This window comes from Chelonoidis abingdonii, chromosome 26 (assembly GCF_003597395.2).
Source record: "Chelonoidis abingdonii isolate Lonesome George chromosome 26, CheloAbing_2.0, whole genome shotgun sequence".
Taxonomy (NCBI): domain Eukaryota; kingdom Metazoa; phylum Chordata; order Testudines; family Testudinidae; genus Chelonoidis; species Chelonoidis abingdonii.
The window spans coordinates 3,490,268-3,509,780 of record NC_133794.1 but is presented as its reverse complement, the minus strand read 5'-3'; the positions used below and the strand labels follow the sequence as shown (position 1 = coordinate 3,509,780).

The following is a 19,513-nucleotide window of genomic DNA, read 5'->3' as shown; positions in this document are numbered from 1 at the left end:
CCCGACCCGCAGCCCCCTCCTAGCCCAGCCCCGGGCCCCCCAAGCTCTACCCGTCACTCCCAACACGCAGCCCCCTGCTAGCCCAGCCCTGAGCTCCCCCAACCCAGGCCTGTGGGTGCCCCTCACTCCCGACCTGCAGCCCTGGGCTTGCCCCACCCTCCAGCTCTGCCGGTGCCCTTCACTCCCAGCCTGGTCTCCTTTCCCCCAGCCAGACGGGGCAGAACCTGGGGGCTGAGCTGTTCTCAGTGGGTTGGGGGTGGGGGTGACCAGACAGCAAGTGTGAAGAATCAGAAGGGGGAGGGAGGCGGGGGAGTAGTAGGAGCCTATATAAGAAAGACCCCGAAATCGGGACATCTGCTCACCCTAGCTTGGGGGTTCAAGGAAACCACCAGGACTCCTTCTATCTGTGTGCGCCCCGCTCCCCTCCCCCCGCACAGCGAGCCGGGGCGGGGGGGGCCTGGAATCCTTCCCCCCGCATCTTCTCCGGGCAGTGCTGGGCTCCACGCGGGAATCTTCATGGGCATCGCCCCCCCCATCCCGCTTTGCTTGACGAGAGGGGTCTTGGCTGGGGGGACTCTCCCCATGGCTGAGTCACCTCTGTCCCCTGACCTCCCAGCACCTGTGCCCCGCCCACAACCTCTGCCCTCCCCCCACCCACTGGCCCTGGATTCAAATTCCTGAGGAGGGTCCCCCAATGGAGCCCCCGCGCAGTCCATGTGTGTGTCCAGGTGCTAAGACCCCCCCCCAAGGCTCCCCCTCTTCTGCACCGTCCCCCAAAAGGCCTTCCGGGAACCCCCCAACCTCTGCCCCATGGCTATGGCCTCTCCTCCCCACACCCCGCCCACTCGTCGCCGTGTCCTCTATGCCCTGAGGTTCAGTGTCTCCAACCCCCGCCGCCCCAAGAACAAGGTCTCCAGGCTCTGCTGTGCGCACTTTCGGTGTTTCTTTCGCCGCGGTGGCTACAGCCCCGACAGGTTTAAATTAAAAACCTCCCGCTCCCTCCAGCGCAGGGCAGGACCCCCAGACACGGAGCGGGGGGGCACCCCAGAGTCCCCGGGGGGGGTCTCCACCGCAGAGCTGCTCGCTCCTGCGCCCTCTGGCACGGGGGGCTTAGTCCTACCCGCAAGGGGTTAAAACACAGACCAGTCCACTTCAGGAATGGGGGAGGCTCTTTTGCCAATGGGGGGCATGTGGGGAGTCTCTTGGCTCGCTGGGGCGCCCCTCCTTCACCTCAGCGCCCCGCCCCCATTTCCACCCAGCGCCGACACTTCTCCTCAGGGCCCCAGGAGCAGCTGAGACCGACGAACTTCATCACAGGGGCGGCTCCGCAAATGTCCCGCCCTTCGACACGGGGCGGGCGGAGGCCTGAGCCCCCTTGCAATTGTGGGGCGCCCCCTCCCAGTCCAGAGTCACCCCCCAAATCGGGGGGGCAATCATCACCGGGCCTCCCCGCCGGCCGCGGCCCCCAGGAGTCCTGCGCTCCGTTTGATGGGCGGGGGCGGGCAGCGGGCGGGTCTCGGGCGGGCCGGGCCGTGTGGGCGAGGCGGGCTCGGGGGCCGGGTCCGGGTCCGAGGCTCTGTCGCAGCAGCTGCCCCAGGAAGTTGATTGTATTTCATGGCCAGCGCGAGGATTTCGTTCTTGCTCAGTTTCTTGTCGGGGGGGGGTCGGATCAGCTTCGCATCTCGCGAAGGCCCCGTTCACGTTCTGCTGCCGCCAACGCTCCGGCTGTTGTGAAACACGCGGCGGGCGACTTTTGGGTGGTGCCCTGCGGAGGGAGCGACCGGCGCTGAGAGGCAGCCAGCTCTGGGTGGGGGGTATCCAGGACCCGGCCCCGCAGCGAGATGCAGCCACCTCCGGGGGGGGTGTTATCCAGGGACTCCGGCCCCGCAGCGAGATGCAGCCACCTCTGGCGGGGGGGGCGGGGATATCCAGGGACCCGGCCCCGCAGCGAGATGCAGCCACCTCTGGGCCAGGTATCCAGGGACCTTGGCCCCGCAGCTAGATGCAGCCACCTCTGAGGGGGAGCATACAGGACCCCCGGCCCGGCAGCGAGATGCAGCCACCTCTGGGGGAAGTGTTATCCAGGACCCCTGGCCCGGCAGAGAGATGCAGCCACCTCTGGGGGGGGGGGTATACAAGGACCCCCGGCCTGGCAGCGAGACGCAGCCACCTCTCGGGTGGGGGAGGTTATCCAGGGACCCCGGTCCGGCAGCGAGATGCAGCCACCTCTGGGAGGGGTGTTATCCAGGGACCTCGACCAGGCAGCGAGATGCAGCCACCTCTGGGGATGGTTATCCAGAGACCCCCAGCCCCGCAGCGAGATGCAGTCACCTGGGGGCGGGGGTATCCAGAGACCCCCAGCCTGGCAGCGAGATGCAGCCACCTCTGGGGGGGTTATCCAGGACCCCGGCCCTGCAGCGAGACGCAGCCACCTCTGGGGGGGGAGGTATACAAGGACCCCTGGCAGGGCAATGAGAAGATGTGCAGCCATTTCTGGGGTGGGGCTGGGGGCTATATATACAGAGACCCCGGTTCAATAGTGAGATGCAGCCAATTCGGGGGTGGTGTCAGGGGCTGTGTAACAGCCACACATAACACCACACTCGAGTTTAAAGCAGGATGTCTGGGGACACTGGACCCGTGTTTCCATGGTGAGTCTGAGCTGGGCTTTTCGAGTGTGGCATCAGCAGGGCCCTGCCCAGCATCGGGGCTGGGAGCCGGACGCCTGGGTTCTCTCCCCTGCTTTGGGCGGGCAGTGGGACAGGAGCTAGTGGTTGGGGGTGGGGGAGCCCGGACGCCTGGGTTCTCTCCCTGGCTCTGGGAGAGGAGTGGGACTAGGGGATGGGGGGCGGGGATCCCGGACGCCTGGGTCCCACCCCGCCAGGAGCGGGAGGCACTCACCATCCATGAGCTCGTGCTCCAGGTGGCTGGGCCGGCGCTTGAGGCGGCTGCTGGGGAAGAGGCTAAGGGAGCCGGAGGTGCCAATGTAGACGCTGAGGAGAGGGGCAGAGACATGGGGTGAGGGGCCGGGCCAGAGGGGCACAAGGCACCCTACGGGGGGGTGGGGTCACCATGTAGCCCCGCCCTCTGTCAATCAGCCCCGCCCTGACACCCCCACTATGGCACATTAAAGCCATGCCGGAGAGGGGAGGGTCACAGACCCCTAAATCTGCCCCATCCGCCACTCCACCCCTGGGTCTGACTAGGGATGGGGGCAGGACAGGAGCGGGAGCCAGGGTCTATTCTTGGGGTGCTGTGGGGGAGGAGTTACACCTCTCGGGCCCCCTGGGTGGGGGTGCGGTATTATCAACCCTGAGCCTTCTCCCCCCCCCAAAAAAAACCCTCCCAGCCCCCCCGCCCCCAGCACTGACCTGTTGAGGAAGGGGTGGGGGTGGTACTGCGGGGGCAGGAGCGGGCTCTGCAGGCCGGCGAGCGGCAGGGGGGCCGGGGGGGGTGCAGGGGGCAGGGCTGAGAGCTGCACCAGGGAGGGGATGGGGTGCAGGGCCGTCAGCTCGGTGAGGGCACGTGAGTGGGCGGCGTTGCTGTGACCAGGCTGATGCGGGACGTCGGCGGCAGCGGGCAGGGGCTGGGGGGCGGGGCTCCCCTTGGGGGCGGGCGGAGTGGGGGCGGGGGGCTGGGAGTGGCTAGCAGGCGAGTGGCTGCAGGGGGTGATGGGGGGGCAGGGGGCTGCAGGGGGACGGGGAGTCCTCAGCTTCTCCATCATCTTCCGGCGCGCGCAGGCCTCCGGCTGCGGCCAGGATTCATCTGCTGGGACAATACAGGTGGGTGAGACCAATGAGGGGGCCTGGTTCCTGGCCCCTCCGCTGAGGGACCCCTCGCAGCCGTATCCCCGCGTCTCCTGATGGCCTGGACCAGGCGGTATCCCGCTCACCGCCACAGCTCTGCTCCTGATCACACCATGTTTAAAGACAGGGAGAACAAAGGCATGGTCCCTGGCCAACCAGCCCCGAGCACTCCGGAGCGATGGGGGCCAGGGCTGTCCATTTCAGCAAGCTGGATTGCAGCCCTGTAGCTTCTTCATATCCACACATTAAGGTCCAGCCTCTTTAAAACCGGATTAAGATACACTGTGCTAAATGCAGTCGTGAACGGCTCCATTCGTATATGTGTTTGGGTCAAACGAACTGCCATGCTAATGATTACCAGCTCTGAGCCGCACACCGCGCCCCAGAACTGAGCACGTTATGAGGATGTTTGTGGTTCTGCACAGAAATCATATTGTCAAATTTTTGTGGATCGGGAGCAGAATCCAAAACTGGTTCCTGCTGAACAAAGGAGTTTTCGCTTCGTTTTTCAGCTTCTTCCACCGCTCTTTATAAACCAACAACCGAACCGAACAACACGGTCCAGAGGGCGGCTGGAACTGACCGCTTCTTTGGCAAACAGCTCAAAACGCGTGTGGGTGAACAGTGTTCCTGGCGCTCCTAGCGCCCAGGAGAAACCCCGTTTACATTCACCCCTTTCGTTAAGCCGGGCTGGGCTCGAACTCGTGGGCTCTCTCGGTTGGCAATGACAGATTTTTTACACACAACCCCCCGCCCCAGATCCTGGGGCCAGGCGCCCTGAGTACGCTGGCTGGATGTAACCCGCCACCACACCCTGCCCCGCTCTCCCCTGACATCGCTCCGGCTGGCTCGTGTAGACAAGGCCTGTGGAGCCAGGCTCCAGCGCCGCCGCGCGCCGGGTCACAGAGCTGGTTTTTCAGCTCGGGCAGTTTTGGGGAAGGGGGAGCCCGGGGCCCGGGCTTCAGACTGCATTGGCGTCTCCGCCGGGGCACCAATGGGGAGGGTTCGTTCACACCGGGGTTACTGGGAGGGTCGTTCACACCAGAGGGTATATGGGGGGGGTTTCACTGACCGGGTGTTTACTGGGAGGCGGAGTCTTTCACACCGGGTTACTGGGGGGGGTCGTTCACCCAGGTGTTATGGGGGGGTTGTTACACCAGAGGTTACAGGCAGGGCTGTTCACATCAGGGTTACTGGTGGGGATTCGTTTCACCGGGGGTTACTGGGGGTTCCGTTCACACTGGGTTACTGGAGGCGGGTCTTTCCCACGGGGTTACTGGTGGGGGGTCGTTCACACCCAGGGTTATGGGGGCTGTTCTCACCGGGAGTTACTGGCGGGGGGTTTCACATCAGGGTTACTGGTGGGGGTTCGTTCACCCGGGGGTTATTGGGGGGTTTTCGTTCACACTGGGGTTACTGGGAGGCGGGGTCTTTCACACCGGGGTTACTGGGGGGGGTCGTTCACACCCAGGGTTATGGGGGCGTTGTTCACACCGGGAGTTACTGGCGGGGGGTGTTCACATCAGGGTTACTGGTGGGGGGTTCGTTCACACTGGGGGTTACTGGGAAGGGTTGTTCACATCAGGGTTAGTGGGGGGGGGCAGACTCTACCCCGCGGACCCAGTAACCTGCCCGCGCCCAGTTTCGGGCTCCCAGGGGAAGGACCTGGAAGACGGGGACCCGCGCTACCAGCAAAGGCAAAGCGGCGTGTCGGCCAGGTTTCCACTGACCGGAGCGTTATCGGGGCAGGGCTGATTTCTCCGGCTCAGAAACCGACATCGCGTCTGGAGTCTCCGCTAGTAACGTCACTGCCGGGCAAAGGCGTTTGGTGGATGGTAGCGATCAAAGCCCCCTTGTGCCCGGCGCTGCACAGACCCCGACGGAGATCAGCTGTGCCAGGCGGGGGGAAATGGCCGCTGCGCTGACCCGGCTGCGGCAAACATCCGAGACGCAGAGACAGACATGGAGGGAGCCTGGGCACCCAGGGAGTGTGTGTGTGTCCGTCCCGAGGTGATGTGTGTGTGTTTCTGTGATGGAGTGTGTGCAGGTGCATGGGGTATGTGTCTGAGGTTGTGTGTGTATGTGTCCAAGGCAGGGTGTGTGTGTGTGTGTCCGAGGCAGTGTGTGTGTGTATGTCCCAGACTGGGTGCGTGTGTGTGTCCAAGGCAGTATGTGTGTGTATGTGTGTCCGAGGCAGTGTGTGTGTATGTCCCAGACTGGGTGTGTGTATGTGTCCAAGGCAGGGTGTGTGTGTGTGTCCGAGGCAGTGTGTGTGTATGTCCCAGACTGGGTGTGTGTGTGTGTCCAAGGCAGTATGTGTGTGTATGTGTCCAAGGCAGTGTGTGTGTTCCACCTGAGTGTGTGTGTGTGTGTCAGGCTGGGTATGTGTACATCACTGGACATTTTTCTATTTACTCTTAACTAGCGTTGCAGTGACATTCCTCTGGGGGGCTGGGAAGGGCCCATCCAGCACCCACCTGCCAACCCCCATTGACAGGGGCCACACACACATACCCAGTGCACAGACACACCCATTGCTCACGTACCATCACACACAAACACATTGCACAGACACAAACACGTGCCTGTTCCTGATGGTGTCTGGAGCTGTGCATGGAGCTCAGCAAAGAGCCAGTCACTGCACAGCCGTGAGGTCAGGGCAGTGCAAGACCCTGCACACATGGGTACTTGGTGCATGGCCAACCCCGCCCAAGCCTACCGCAGGCCGCTGCAGTCCGGCTTCACTCGGCTCATGCCCAGGTCAAGCGCCCAGTTCCCAATCAGTGAGCAGCAACATCACAAATCTGCTGCTACCAGGCTGGGCCGTGGGCTGGTGCTTCCCAGATGCTGGGGTCCCCCTGAGGTGCTTTCACATTTATCTAGATGTGGTTTGTCCTGGTGGCCACCACGAGACCAGCCACCTTGCAGTAGACGCCATAAATACGGCCTCGAGTCGGCCACACCAACGAGATGCCCAACCCAGCTGAGTTGTTACACCGGCCTTCTGACAACCACTCCAGGGAACCTGGTCCCACCATTTGGCCCTGCCAATGGGCCGAACCCAGCACAGGTGGAACACACACAATACAGGTACATATGAAACTGCAGAACTACTAAGCATGGTCTGTCACTCATCACTTAAATCGGACTCTGGACAAGATGACCAGTGGATTGCCGATGTGATGCCGACTTTTTAAAAAGGCTCCAGAGGCGAGCCTGGAAAAATAATTATAAATTAGGTGAGCCTAACATCAGAACCAGGCAAACTGGTTGAAACTATAGTAAAAAACAGAATTATCAGACACAGATGAGCACAGTTTGTTGGGGAAGAATTGACGTGGCTTTTGTAAAGGAAAAATCATGCCTCACTAATCTATTAGAATTATTTGATGGGCTCAACAAACCTATGGACAAAGGGGATCCAGTGGATATAGTGTACTTGGACTTTCAGAAAGCCTTTGACAAGGTCCCTCACCAAAGGCTCTTAAGCAAAGTGAGCTGTCATGAGCTAAGAGGGAAGGTTCTCTTGTGAATCAATAACTGGTTAAAAGACAGGAAACAAAGAGTAGGAATAAGTGATCAGTTTTCAGAATGGAGAGAGGTGAAGAGCAGGGCCCCCAAGGATCTGAACTGGGACCGGTGACGTTCAATATATTCATAAATGATCTGGGGAAAGGGGTAAAGAGTGAGGTGCAGAGGTTTGCAGATGATACAAATTACTCCAGAGAGTCAAGTCCCAGGCAGACTGAGAAGAGCTACAAAAGGATCTCTTGGAACTGGGTGACGGGGCAACAGAATGGTGGACACCATTCGGTGTTGATAAGTGAAATGTGACACATCGCGAAAGATAATCCCAACCAGCCATACAAATGGACGGGGTCTCAGTTAGCCGTTACTGCTCAAGAAGGTGAGTTTGGAATCACCGTGGATAAGTCTCCGAAAACAGCCCCTCGATGTGCAGGGCAGTCAAAAAACACCGACCAACCAACCAAAGAACAATGTTAGGAAAGAGATAGCTAATAAGACAAAAAGTATCATAATGTGTCTATATAAATCCAGGATCCGCCCCTCTCTTGAATCCTGCGTGCAGATCTGGCTGTCCTAGCTCAATCGAGATATGTTAGTACTGGAAAAATACAGAGAAGGGCAACAAACATGATTAAGGGGCTGAAACAGCTTCTGTACGAGGAGAGATTAAAAAGTCCGGGACTGTTAATCTTAGACAAGAGATGACTAGGGGGATATGACCATTGTGGAGGAGGTGACTGAGGAAGTGCTATTTACCCCTTTACCTAACACAAGGGTCACCCCAATGACATGAATCGGCAGCAGGTTTAAAACAAGGCTAAGGCAGGATTTTGTCACACGATGCACAGTTAACCTGTGGAACTCCTTGCCAGAGGATGTTGTGAAGGCCAAAAGTATAACTGGGTTCAAAAAAAGAATGAGTTACGTTCTTGGGGGATAGATCCATCAGTGGCTATTAGTGAAGATGCTCTGGGTGTCCCTGGCCTCTGATGGCCAGAAGTTGGGACTGGGTGACAGGGGCTAGATCACTCCATAATTGTCCTGTTCTGTTCACTCCCTCCGAAGCACCTGGCACTGGCCATTGTCGGAAGACAGGACAATGGGCTAGATGGACCATTGGTCTGACCCATGTAACCATTCTAATGTACATACATTGGCACACCCACAAACACACCCACCCACATACAGACACAAAAACACACCCACCCACATACCCATACACCCACCCACATACTATACAGGGATTAATCTACTCCAGACACCACTTCCCCCAACAGCCACCACAGCAGAAGCTCAGGAAAACAGCCAGGAGTGACTCTGCCCGAGTGTGCCTGGTACCCCCTGGAGTGACTCTACCCGAGCGGGGCCAGTACCCCCAGGAGTGACTCTACCCGAGTGTGCCCAGTACCCCCAGGAGTGACTCTACCCGAGCGTGCCTGGTAACCCCTGGAGTGACTCTACCCGAGCGGGGCCAGTACCCCCAGGAGTGACTATACCCGAGTGTGCCTGGTAACCCCTGGAGTGACTCTACTCGAGTGTGCCCAGTACCCCTCTGGAGTGACCCCCCCCTGAGCATGCCCAGTACCCTCAGGAGTGACTCCCCAAGTATGGCCAGTATTACCTGGAGTAACGATACCTGAGCATGTCCAGTACCCCTAGAATAACTATATCCAAGTGTGCCCAGAACCCCTGGAGTGACTCTACCTGAGCGTCACCAGTACCCCCAGGAGTGACTCTACCCGAGCGTGCCCAGTACCCCCAGGAGTGACTCTACCCGAGCGTGCCCAGTACCCCCCTGCAGTGACTTTACCTGAGCATGGCCAGTACCCCCAGGAGTGACTCTACCCGAGTGTACCTAGTACCCCCCTGGAGTAATTATACCCAAGTGTGCCCAGTACCTCCCTGGAGTAGCTCTACCCGAGCATGCCTAGTAACCCCACCCCCGGGAGTGACTCTACCTGAGCATGACCAGTACCCCCCTGGAGTAACGCTACCCAAGCATGGCCAGTACCTGGAGTGACTCTACCCGAGTGTGCTCAGTACCCCCCTGGAGTAGCTCTACCCGAGCATGCCTAGTAACCCCACCCCCAGGAGTGACTCTACCTGAGTGTACCCAGTACCCCCCTGCAGTGACTTTACCTGAGCATGGCCAGTACTCCCTGGAGTGACTCCCCCTGAGTGGGGCCAGTTCCCCCCAGGAGTGACTCTACCTGAGCATGACCAGTACCCCCAGGAGTGACTCTACCTGAGCATGGCCAGTACCCCCTGGAATGACTCCCCCTGAGTGGGGCCAGTTCCCCCCTGGAGTAGCTCTACCCGAGCATGCCTAGTACCCCCCCCGGGAGTGACTTTACCTGAGTGTACCCAGTACCTCCCTGGAGTGACTCTACCCAAGCACCTTTCAGTACCTTTTCTGGGATAACTCTCAGAGTAAGGTCAGTTCTAGCCTGGAGTGACTATCCCTGAGGAAGCCGCCAGCTGCCTCCAGGGACACCATCCTGGCCTATCAGGCTCCTTGAACAGAGATCGGGGATTCCTGGTACCATTTTTGTACCAGTCCTGCTGGGACCTGAGTTTCCCCAGAAAGTGGCCATCTGAAGCCCCGCCACACCCCTCTGGGCTGGCTGGGTGGCTGGGGGCTGATCAATGAGGAGCAGGTGGCTCCAGTGATCTGCTGAGTCTCAGACTGTTTCCTCCCGGGGAGGTGACAGAACCTTGTCAGCAACGGCAGACCCAGCATACCCTGGGCACAGAGAAGGGAAGGAATTTAGTATCACACAGCGAGTCCAGGACAGTCGTAGAATCACAGAATAGCAGGGTTGGAAGAGCCCTCAGGAGGCATCTAGTCCCACCCCCTGCTCAACGCAGGACCAACACCAACTAAATCATCCCAGCCAGGGCTTTGTCAAGCCTAACCTTAAAACCCTCTAAAGCTGGAGACTCCATCACCTCCCTAGGTGACCCATTCCAGTGCTTCACCACCCTCCTAGTGAAATAGTTTTTCTTAATATCCAACCTAGACCTCCCCCACTGCAACTTGAGACCACTGCTTCTCATTCCGTCATCTGCTACCATTGAGAACTGCTGAGCACCATCCTCTTTGGAACCCCCCCCCCTTCTGGTAGTTGAAAGCAGCTATCAAATCCCCCTTGATTCTTCTCTTCGGCAGACTAAACCAGCCCAGTTCCCTCAGCCTTGCCCCATAAGTCATGTGCACCAGCCTCCTAATCATTTTCACTGCTCCCCCCATCAGATCTACCCTCCTAGACCCTACCCCACCCCCAGAGCTGGGGATAGAACCCAGGAGTCCTGATTCCCAGCCCTCCCTGCTCTAACCAGTAGATCCCACTGCTCTCCCGGAGCTGGGGATAGAACCCAGGAGTCTTGAATAGGCCCCTGGGATGCCTGGCTCCACCCCCTTCTGTCTCATAGCGCAGAGATTTGAGGCTCACAGAATCACAGCAACGTGGGGTTGGATGAGCCCTCGAGAGTTTATCAAGTCCATCCCCCTGCGCTGAGGCAGGACAAGGTAAACCTAGACCATTTCTACCAGGTGTATGTCCAAGCAGTTCTTAAAATCCTCCCTGATGGAGATTCCACAGCCTCCCCTGCTCCCCTGGTCCAGAGCTGAACTCCCCTGAGAACAAGTTTTTCCTAATATCTGATCTGCATCTCCCCTGCTGCAGATGAACCCCATTGCTTCTTGTCCTACTTCTGCGGCCATGGAGAACAGTTGGCCCCCGGCCTCTCCCATGTAACATATTTGAGGAAGTTCTCAGGTCCCTGCTCAGTTGACTTTTCTCAGGACTAAACAGGCCCTGGTTTTTTTTAACTTTTCCTCAGAGCTCACGTTTTCTTTGATCGTGTTCACGACTCTCCTGTTTGTCCCCGTCTTTCCTGACGTCGGTGCCCACGTCACCTTCGACCTCACGCAAACCATATTGTTGCAAAGGGGCTAAGTGCCCAGACTGGGCAGCGCCTAGTACCACGCAACAGCTAATAAACACGGTCCAACCAAATTCACGATCCTTTTTTTTTGTAAAATTCACGGTCGCAGCATTTTACAACTCTTGAATTTCCTGGTGCCAGATCATTAACTCTGAAATGTCATGGGGGGTGTCATGAAGCATGAATACATATTTCAAAATGGCAACATATATACATGCAACATTAGCGTTTCTCAAACAGGGGTCCTGACCCAAAAGGCTAGTAGGAGGGGTCGGAGTATTGCCATCCTCACTTCTGTGCTGCTGCTGGCGGCGACGCTGCCTTCAGAGCTGGGCTCCCAGCCATCAGCTCCCGTTCTCCCATCGCCCAGCTCTGAAGACAGCACAGAAATAAGGACGGCATCCCGTGACCCCCTCCCCCAGAGTAGCCTTGTGACTCCCTTTTGGGTCGGGACCCCCCAGCTTGAGAAATGCTGCCTGTAGCATAGGGTAAAAGTACACAGAAGAGCAGATTTCATCGGGGGAGACCAGATTTCACAGCCTGTGATGTGTTTTTCACAACCTTGAATTTGGTAGCGCCCTACTAATAAATACTCTTCGGCACCCAGCACAGCTACCATAATAACCCTAATAAATACACTTAGCCCCAATAGGCCAAGTCACTGAACAAATCACATTGATTTCTAAAGAATAAAATACCATCCTACACCCGCTTCTTATCTGATTTTTCAATTGCAGGACCTGTCAAGGGTTTATTTCCAGGCAGTTCCACTGCACATTGGTCCTGACCCAATCCCCAGGACATATTTCCATCTCTAGTTGCATCTCCCAGCCTCATGGTGTTTCTCAAAGGGAAGGCAACTGAAATCAGCAAAAGAGAGAAAAAGAAAAAAAAACCAACCAATGTTCCGTTTCATGTGGCTGACACCATCTTTTGTCTGGGTGGCGGGGCGATGAAAACGCAGTGAAATAGAGGAAATGGGTTTTGAAAATGCCTTTTCAAATCGATGCAATCTGAGGCAACGTCCAGCCTGATTTGTTTACCGCCCCTGCCACCAAACAAAACCCAGAATAAGAGCTCATTTTCCACAAAAACAATATACAAGTAGCAAATTTTTCCAGAAGCAATTGCAGCTGATGGTTGCCAGTGGATTGTTTCTGGTTATTTTGGTTAAATCCGCCTCTGGGCCCAGCAGAGACTGAATTCCCCTGATTCTGAGGCCATGATCACAAGGGGCAGGGGGGCTGAATGAAAGAAGAAAGTCACCCAGGGTGGATCTCTGAACCCAACACAGTGACTGTGACCTTGGACAAATGTGAGCCCTGGCCACAGCTTGGCGACTAATGCGAGCTGCTCATTACAAAAACTGGAAGGAAATTTGTGTGTGTGCATGTGTGTGTCGGTGTTTATGTTATAACTACACAGACATTTTATAAGGCAGAACCTCAGCTAGAGTGTATCCTCAGAGCTCCTCGAATCACGGCATTATGAAAAGGTAGCGACCTGTCCCTATATAGCTTCAAACAACATTGAATTATTACCTTACAATCTGTTATATTATATAGACAGTATGATAGTTTTGCCACTGATTTCAATGGAACTGTGTTTTAAATCTATCTATCTATCTATCTATCTATCTATCTATCCATCCCCAACCACCCCATCTATCTATCTATCTATCTATCCCCATCCACCCCATCTATCTATCTATCTATCTATCTATCCATCCCCAACCACCCCATCTATCTATCTATCTATCTATCCCCATCCACCCCATCTATCTATCTATCTATCTATCCCCATCCACCCCCTCTATCTATCTATCCCCATACCTCCCTTTATCTATCTATCTATCCCCCCCACACCCCCTCTATCTATCTATCTATCTATCTATCTATCATCTATCTATCTATCCATCCCCATCCACCCCATCTATCTATCTATCTATCTATCCCCATCCATCTATCTATCTATCTATCCCCATCCACCCCCTCTATCTATCTATCCCCATACCTCCCTTTATCCATCTATCTATCCCCCCACACCCCCTCTATCTATCTATCTATCCATCCCCATCCACCCCATCTATCTATCTATCTATCCCCATCCATCTATCTATCTATCTATCCCCATCCACCCCCTCTATCTATCTATCCCCATACCTCCCTTTATCTATCTATCTATCTATCTATCCCCCCCACACCCCCTCTATCTATCTCTACACACACACACACCCCCTCTCTCTATCTATCCCCATCCACCCCCTCTATCTATCCATCCCCATCCACCCCCTTTATCTATCTATCTATCCTCATCCACCCCCTCTATCTAGTCCCATACACTTTCTTTCTTTCTTTCTTTCCCCATCCACCCCATCCATCTATCTATCTATCTATCTATCCCTGTACACCCCCTCTATCTATCTATCTATCTATCCCTGTACACCCCCTCTATCTATCTATCTATCTATCTATCTATCTATCTATCTATCCCCATATCCCCTCTCTCTATCCATCTATCATATTGACACAAAAATATCTCAAACGAAATGTACTAAATATAAATAAATACAAATCTAATATTTCTATAAGATGCGTATCTGTTTCATACATATTATTTCAGACTAACACAATATCTACTATATATTAATTATATGTATAGACTATGTGTGTGTGTTATCTGTATAGATAGATCTCATTATACACAAATAACACATACACATCTTGTATAAAATCTATATCATGGTGTATATCTGTGTATATATTAGAGTGTTATTATACATAAATGAATCTATAGATATATTATATAAAATGCACGTGTCCCTGCACCGTGTGTAGAGATCACACAGCATTACAACTCTCTGTCCACACACTGCAGAGAACACGTGTCCCTGCACCGTGTGTAGAGATCACACAGCATTACAACTCTCTGTCCACACACTGCAGATAACACGTGTCCGTGCACTGTGTGTAGAGATCACACAGCATTACAACTCTCTGTCCACACACAGTAGATCGCGCTGTTTAACAGCGGTGCAGATACAATATTCCTGCACACACAATCCAGGCCCACGTGCAGTCAGAGCCGTAACGCTTTGAAGTGTGATTAAACCACAAGCGAAGAAGGGACCTTCGCATCCCCCGAAGCCGATGGTTACAAACATTTCGATCCCCGCTAATTCATTGCCCCGGGAATGTAACAGGTCCCGAGGAACGCGGCGAACCCCGCGCCAGGGGGACCCGGCGAGATAAAACTGACCCAGCCTAGGAGCCCCCCCGCCGATCCTCTCGGAATCACGCGAGTTAAAAAAGGGGGGTTTTTAATGCGGCTGGAAGCGCGGGGATTGAGCCAAACCTCGGGATTCGCCAGCAGAACAACCAGAATTAACACATGAAACTGGCGAGGAATTTCTCGACCAATTCACGCACCCCGGGAGCTTCTGTTCTGCTCAGTTCACGATTTATCGAATTTCAGAACAAAAACCGCGTCGGGGAAAAGGATCCGAACAAGTCGCGTTTTAGCCTTTGCTCCTGGCCAGATTTCCGCCGCGGGCGGATTCTCCTGAGCAGGTGCGAATAACAATCAACTCCCCAAACTCACCCCTGAGCTGGAGCAAAAGCAGCGCCCGAGATACACGGAGGTCAGGGAAACTATTCCCTGCCCGGGCCGGCTGGAGCGGCACCGAGGTGCCGCTGCACCCGTGAAACGTGACAGGGAACGTTAACCGCGGCGCGTTTCCCAAACCCGCCTCGGAGAGCAAAAAACCTCCCGTTTTCTTCGGGTTTTAGCTCAAGCTGACAACAAACAACTCACCAGAGAAAGGGGGAAGCAGCCCCGGGAGCTCGCAGCGGGGGATTTTTTGGGGGTGGGGTTGTTGTTTAAATAGCCCCAAAGGTCCCGTATTTCACCACTCTCCACCCTTCGCCGCTTGGATTTGGGACACTGGCTCCAAGCGATTCCCGTTTGAGCTACAGGAACAGGCCCCAAACTTGCCCCCTGAAATGCACAAGCCCGCACCAGCCCCCGGGTAAACCCCCCTGACCAGGCCTCGGCAAAAGCACCCGATCTTGCCCCCTCCCTCCACGAACGATCCTTCCCACCCCGCCAGCCAATTACCCTGGGAGCAGGTGGCTCGCTGGGATGTGCCCCACATTCCCCCTCCCCATCGCTGAGCCTGACCTCCTGGGGGGCTGCAGGAGGGAGCCCCGAGAAGCGAGCGCGCCCCTAGCCGGGCCGGGCGCCCCGGGACGCGCCTTACCCCACAAGTGGGCCACATGCTCGTTCCCAGCCACCATGCGCAGGGTCCATGGCCTGGGGCGCGAGTTTCTGTCTCCTCGGCGGGTGCTAGAGTGAAAATTTGGGGTTCTTTTGGGGGCAGGGATTGGAGTCAAATAGGCTGAAGCGTCTTTCCCGGCCTCAGCTCCCCCCCATCTTACTTGCCAGCCCCCCTCGCCCACACACGCCACCGCTCGCTCTGGGGCCACTAAGATTTGAAGAAGTCTGATCCACTCCCTCCCCCCCACCCCGCCCCAGCGAGAGGTTTCCTGCTCGTTGGACTGGGGATGTAGCTGCTGGTGGCAGATAAGAGGCAAAGAGCCGGCTGTGCCGCGCTGATAAGGAAACCCAGAGTCAGACGCAACCTAACGGGAGACTTGGAATGAAAACAAGAGGAAACCGGAGTGGTGGAACATAACCCACAAACAGGAGCGTTCACAGGGGGAGCTGGGAGGCTGTTCGCTCCTGACACGGCTGCAAACCATAATAACCTCTGATCTGGGGAAAGGGACCCCCCCCGGCCCAGCCCGATTTGGGGGTTCCCTAAAGGCACTGGGCGCCCCGCCTCGCTCCAGAGGGATCTGCGAGTGGCAGCCAAAGGTCAAGGCCCCGAAATCCAGGATCGGGTCCCCGGGAAAAGCCAAGAGGTTGTGGGGCAGGGGGGCGGACAGTCTGGTCAATAGTTTGGGAATTAAATCCCAGGCTGCGGTTGCAGGGACCTCACGGGATGGCCTGTCACCAGCGGGGGCGGGAGAGACGCCGCAGGCAGCAGGAGCTGCAGTGGAGAAGGCGATTGCACTGGGGAGGAAGGGTGAGGGGGTGTGTGTGGTAGTGAAATCTACCTGTCTGGCTGCAGGCTGGGACTCAGGACCCCTGGGTTCTATTCCTGGCTCTGCCACTGGGACCTGGGCAAGTCATAGCCCTGTTCTGTGCCTCAGTTTCCCCTCTCCTCAGCCACCATATACTGTAAGCTCATTGGGGCAGGGACTCTGTCTATGCAGTGCCTGCTCTGAGGGGGCACCAGTCTCGGTTTGGGGTTACAAAAATAACGTAAGAGACTCAAACAGGAGTGAGGTGCCGGACCTCCACCCCACGCACCAGGTACCAAATGGCACTGGGGGTCTGGAAATCGCTCCCAATAATCATCATTATCTAGCTGCTTCCCGAAACACGAAGACACTGACCTACCTGTCCATCCATGCCCACCATCCTCCTACACATCTATCTACAGTTTGCCTGACCCTTCCCATCAGAAGATCCTGTACTTCACAGCATCTGACTTTGCCAGACTTTAAGCCCTCGGCCTGGAGTTTTCCAGGCGGGGGGTTGCCTGCGGCTGTTTGTTTTGGAAAGTTTCAGCTCTTCCAGCTAGGGAACAAAACAGTGATGGTGCCACAGTTAAAATAATTCCTATCCCCACTTATTTAAGAGGCTCTAGCGACACCCTGTTTTGGAGCAGGGCTCTGCGCTTTGACGAGGGTCACCCTGGGATCAGGGAGGTGCCTTTTGTTGGCCCTGTGGAAATGTGCCCCAATGAGCCCAAGTTAAAGAGCCTTGGGGGGGGGGAGAATCAGAGTGCATATGCTCAATAAAGGCTTGTTGCAGTTTGGGGGCGAAGGGCTCCCAGATTCCACACTCACTGAGCATGCTCCAGCCCAGGGCTGCCGGGCCCGAGCTGGATTTTCCCAGCATTGCTGCTGTGGGCAGGACTGGGCGCTGGAGCAGGAGCCTATATCTCCTGTACCCTCTATGCCCCTGCTGAGTGTGTCAGTTGGGGGTGGGCAGAGGAGCAGGAGGGGCTCAGACTGGCTCAAGGGGTACAAACCAAGGCACAGCTGAGCCAGTCTGGCCCCTGCCTCCGCCCAGCAGCTCTAACTGACATTTTGGGGAAGTTCCTGCAAAACAGGGAGTTTCATTTTCTATTTTACATTAAAGTTTTTTACAGAGGCCTCTATCCCCCCCGCCACCATATTAGGGTGGTTCAGGATGCCTGGGTTCTGTTCAGCCACTTGCAGCCTGGTGTTGTGGTTAGTCCCTGCCCTCTCTGTGCCTCCATTTCCCCACCCATAGCAGGGGGATGAGCCCGGACCCGGGCTCTGAACGTTTGCACCATGCTCCCAGCGGTGCCCCTCCCAGCCCAGAGAGCAGAACCCAGCCCCTCCTGAGTCGGGGGGGTTTGCATCCTGCAGGAATCTGGGGGAGGGGACAGCACCCAGCTGCTTTCACTTATTTAAATCAGTGCTAAGGACCTTGCCCAGCTCCTCCCCTGGGGCTCTCAAAGCACATTGGAAATGCTTCAGAATTAACCCAGGAAAGATGATTAGCTCTATTTCACTGAGGGCTAGGTGGGAGCCACCCCCCTAGTGGAGAAAGGCCCCATGTCCCCTTCCCCACCCTGCTGAGCCAGCCACACACAACTCTACCGCTGCTTCTCATTGTGCTCTCACTGCCCCTTCCACCCCAGAGGTGGCTGCATTTCAGCTTCCCCTGGCCCTGGCTGCCTGGCACCCATGCACATGGTGAGCTGGGGGGACACTGGGTCACCCAGGCTCCTCCTGTGGCAGTGGGGCTTCTCCTGGCCCTGGGTGCTGCCAACTACAATGCGTTCTGTGTCACCGGCTGAGCTTCCTCCCCTCGGCCTCGATTCATCCGGGCGGGGGACTTGAACTTGGGTTTCCTTTGCATTCCTTCTAGTTCCTGCGTTATATCATTGCCCCCAACCACCTGCCCATCCCCCCAGTATCCTGGTTGCAACAGCAGCCCATACCTGACGCTCCGGAAGAGGAGAAAACAGCCCCTCCCCCGGAATGCCCCAACACCTCCCCCTCTGAGGTCATGCAGCCTCTGAAGATGGGATGCAGGACTCCAGCCCGCCCCTCCCCACCTCTGGGAGGAGAGTGGGATCTAGGGTTAGAGCAGGGGGCTGGGAGCCAGGACTCCTGGGTTCCTTCCAGTCCCAGCTCTGGGAGGGGAGTGGGATCTAGTGGTTGGGAGCGGGGCTGAGAGCCAGGACTCCTGGGTTCCAGAGGGGACTGGCCAGAGTGGGGTCAAAGGGCCCAGGTGGGTGACTAGCCTGGTGCATGGAAGCATGAGACTATGACCTGCTGAGACCAGGGGGAGCAGAGTGTTTGCTCTGCCTGCAGCTCCCAGGGCCACTGTCTCTGTGGGCTGGACGTTTGGTCTCCCTCAGGACTCTGCCCACCAATGTTCCCACCCGATTTGGAACGGCTCGGCTGCGGCGTCGCAAAGCTATTGTGTTACCGCCCCGCCGAGGGCAGGGCCTTGTTCGGCCAGTCATAAGGCCCTGTTGTGCTAGGGGCTGTAAGATCTTACATACTGCAGGGAGAGGCAGCGTTGTTGAGTGGTGAGGGCGCTAGCTTGCAACTCAGGATGCTTGGGTTCTAGGCCCAGCCTTGAGCAAGTCCTGGCCCTTCTGGCTGCCTCAGTTTCCCCCCTGTATCTAATTAGACTGAATTCTTCAGGCAGAGTCAACCGTGGGTCTGTAGCATGATAGGGGGAGGGGTCCTGGCCTTGTTCAGGGTCTGTTGCCAGCACAACAAGGCCCCTGATACTGGTCAGGGTCCATGCAGCATCTGGCACAATGGGGCCTTGATCTCAGTCGGGATGTGTGTGTGCTGCAGGTTGAATCAGAACTGTTCCTCTGTGTGCCATATGCCCTATACCACACTCGCCACCCTGGGATTCTCCTTCAGCCGGCCACGGCTACGCTTTCGGAACAAGAAGGATCTGCGCTCACTCCCCGTATCTCCTGAATCTTACACGGACTCACCCCTGCTGAAACCGAGCCCCGGTGCACGAGGCAGCCAGTCGGTCTGAGGCAGGGGGACGGGGCGGGTGCTTATTAATAATGGCGGGGGAAAAAAACCCAGAATGGCCGGAAATTCCCTCACTTCCCCCTCCTCTTGGAGCCACTGCTCAGGAAAATATTAGTCAGA

The 19,513-nt window shown here is 56.4% G+C and overlaps 1 protein-coding gene and 1 long non-coding RNA gene across 2 annotated transcripts; both read right to left on the bottom strand.

The window, feature by feature from the left end:
• Positions 1 to 1,231: 1,231 nt before the first annotated feature.
• LYL1 (LYL1 basic helix-loop-helix family member) lies at positions 1,232 to 3,559 on the bottom strand (the record flags this gene model as incomplete). Its single annotated transcript, XM_032790477.1, is given in 6 exon segments — positions 1,232 to 1,606; positions 1,608 to 1,682; positions 1,684 to 1,724; positions 1,727 to 1,765; positions 2,902 to 2,993; positions 3,372 to 3,559. Coding segments are annotated over 6 exon segments (810 nt in total), but the record flags the coding sequence as incomplete, so codon positions are not given.
• Positions 3,560 to 8,901: 5,342 nt separating this feature from the next.
• LOC116830623 (uncharacterized) lies at positions 8,902 to 9,313 on the bottom strand. Its single transcript, XR_012654909.1, has 3 exons — positions 9,275 to 9,313; positions 9,022 to 9,232; positions 8,902 to 8,920 (listed from the first exon to the last, which is right to left on the bottom strand). It is a non-coding gene; the product is annotated as an uncharacterized LOC116830623 (long non-coding RNA).
• Between the last annotated feature and the right edge of the window lie 10,200 nt (positions 9,314 to 19,513).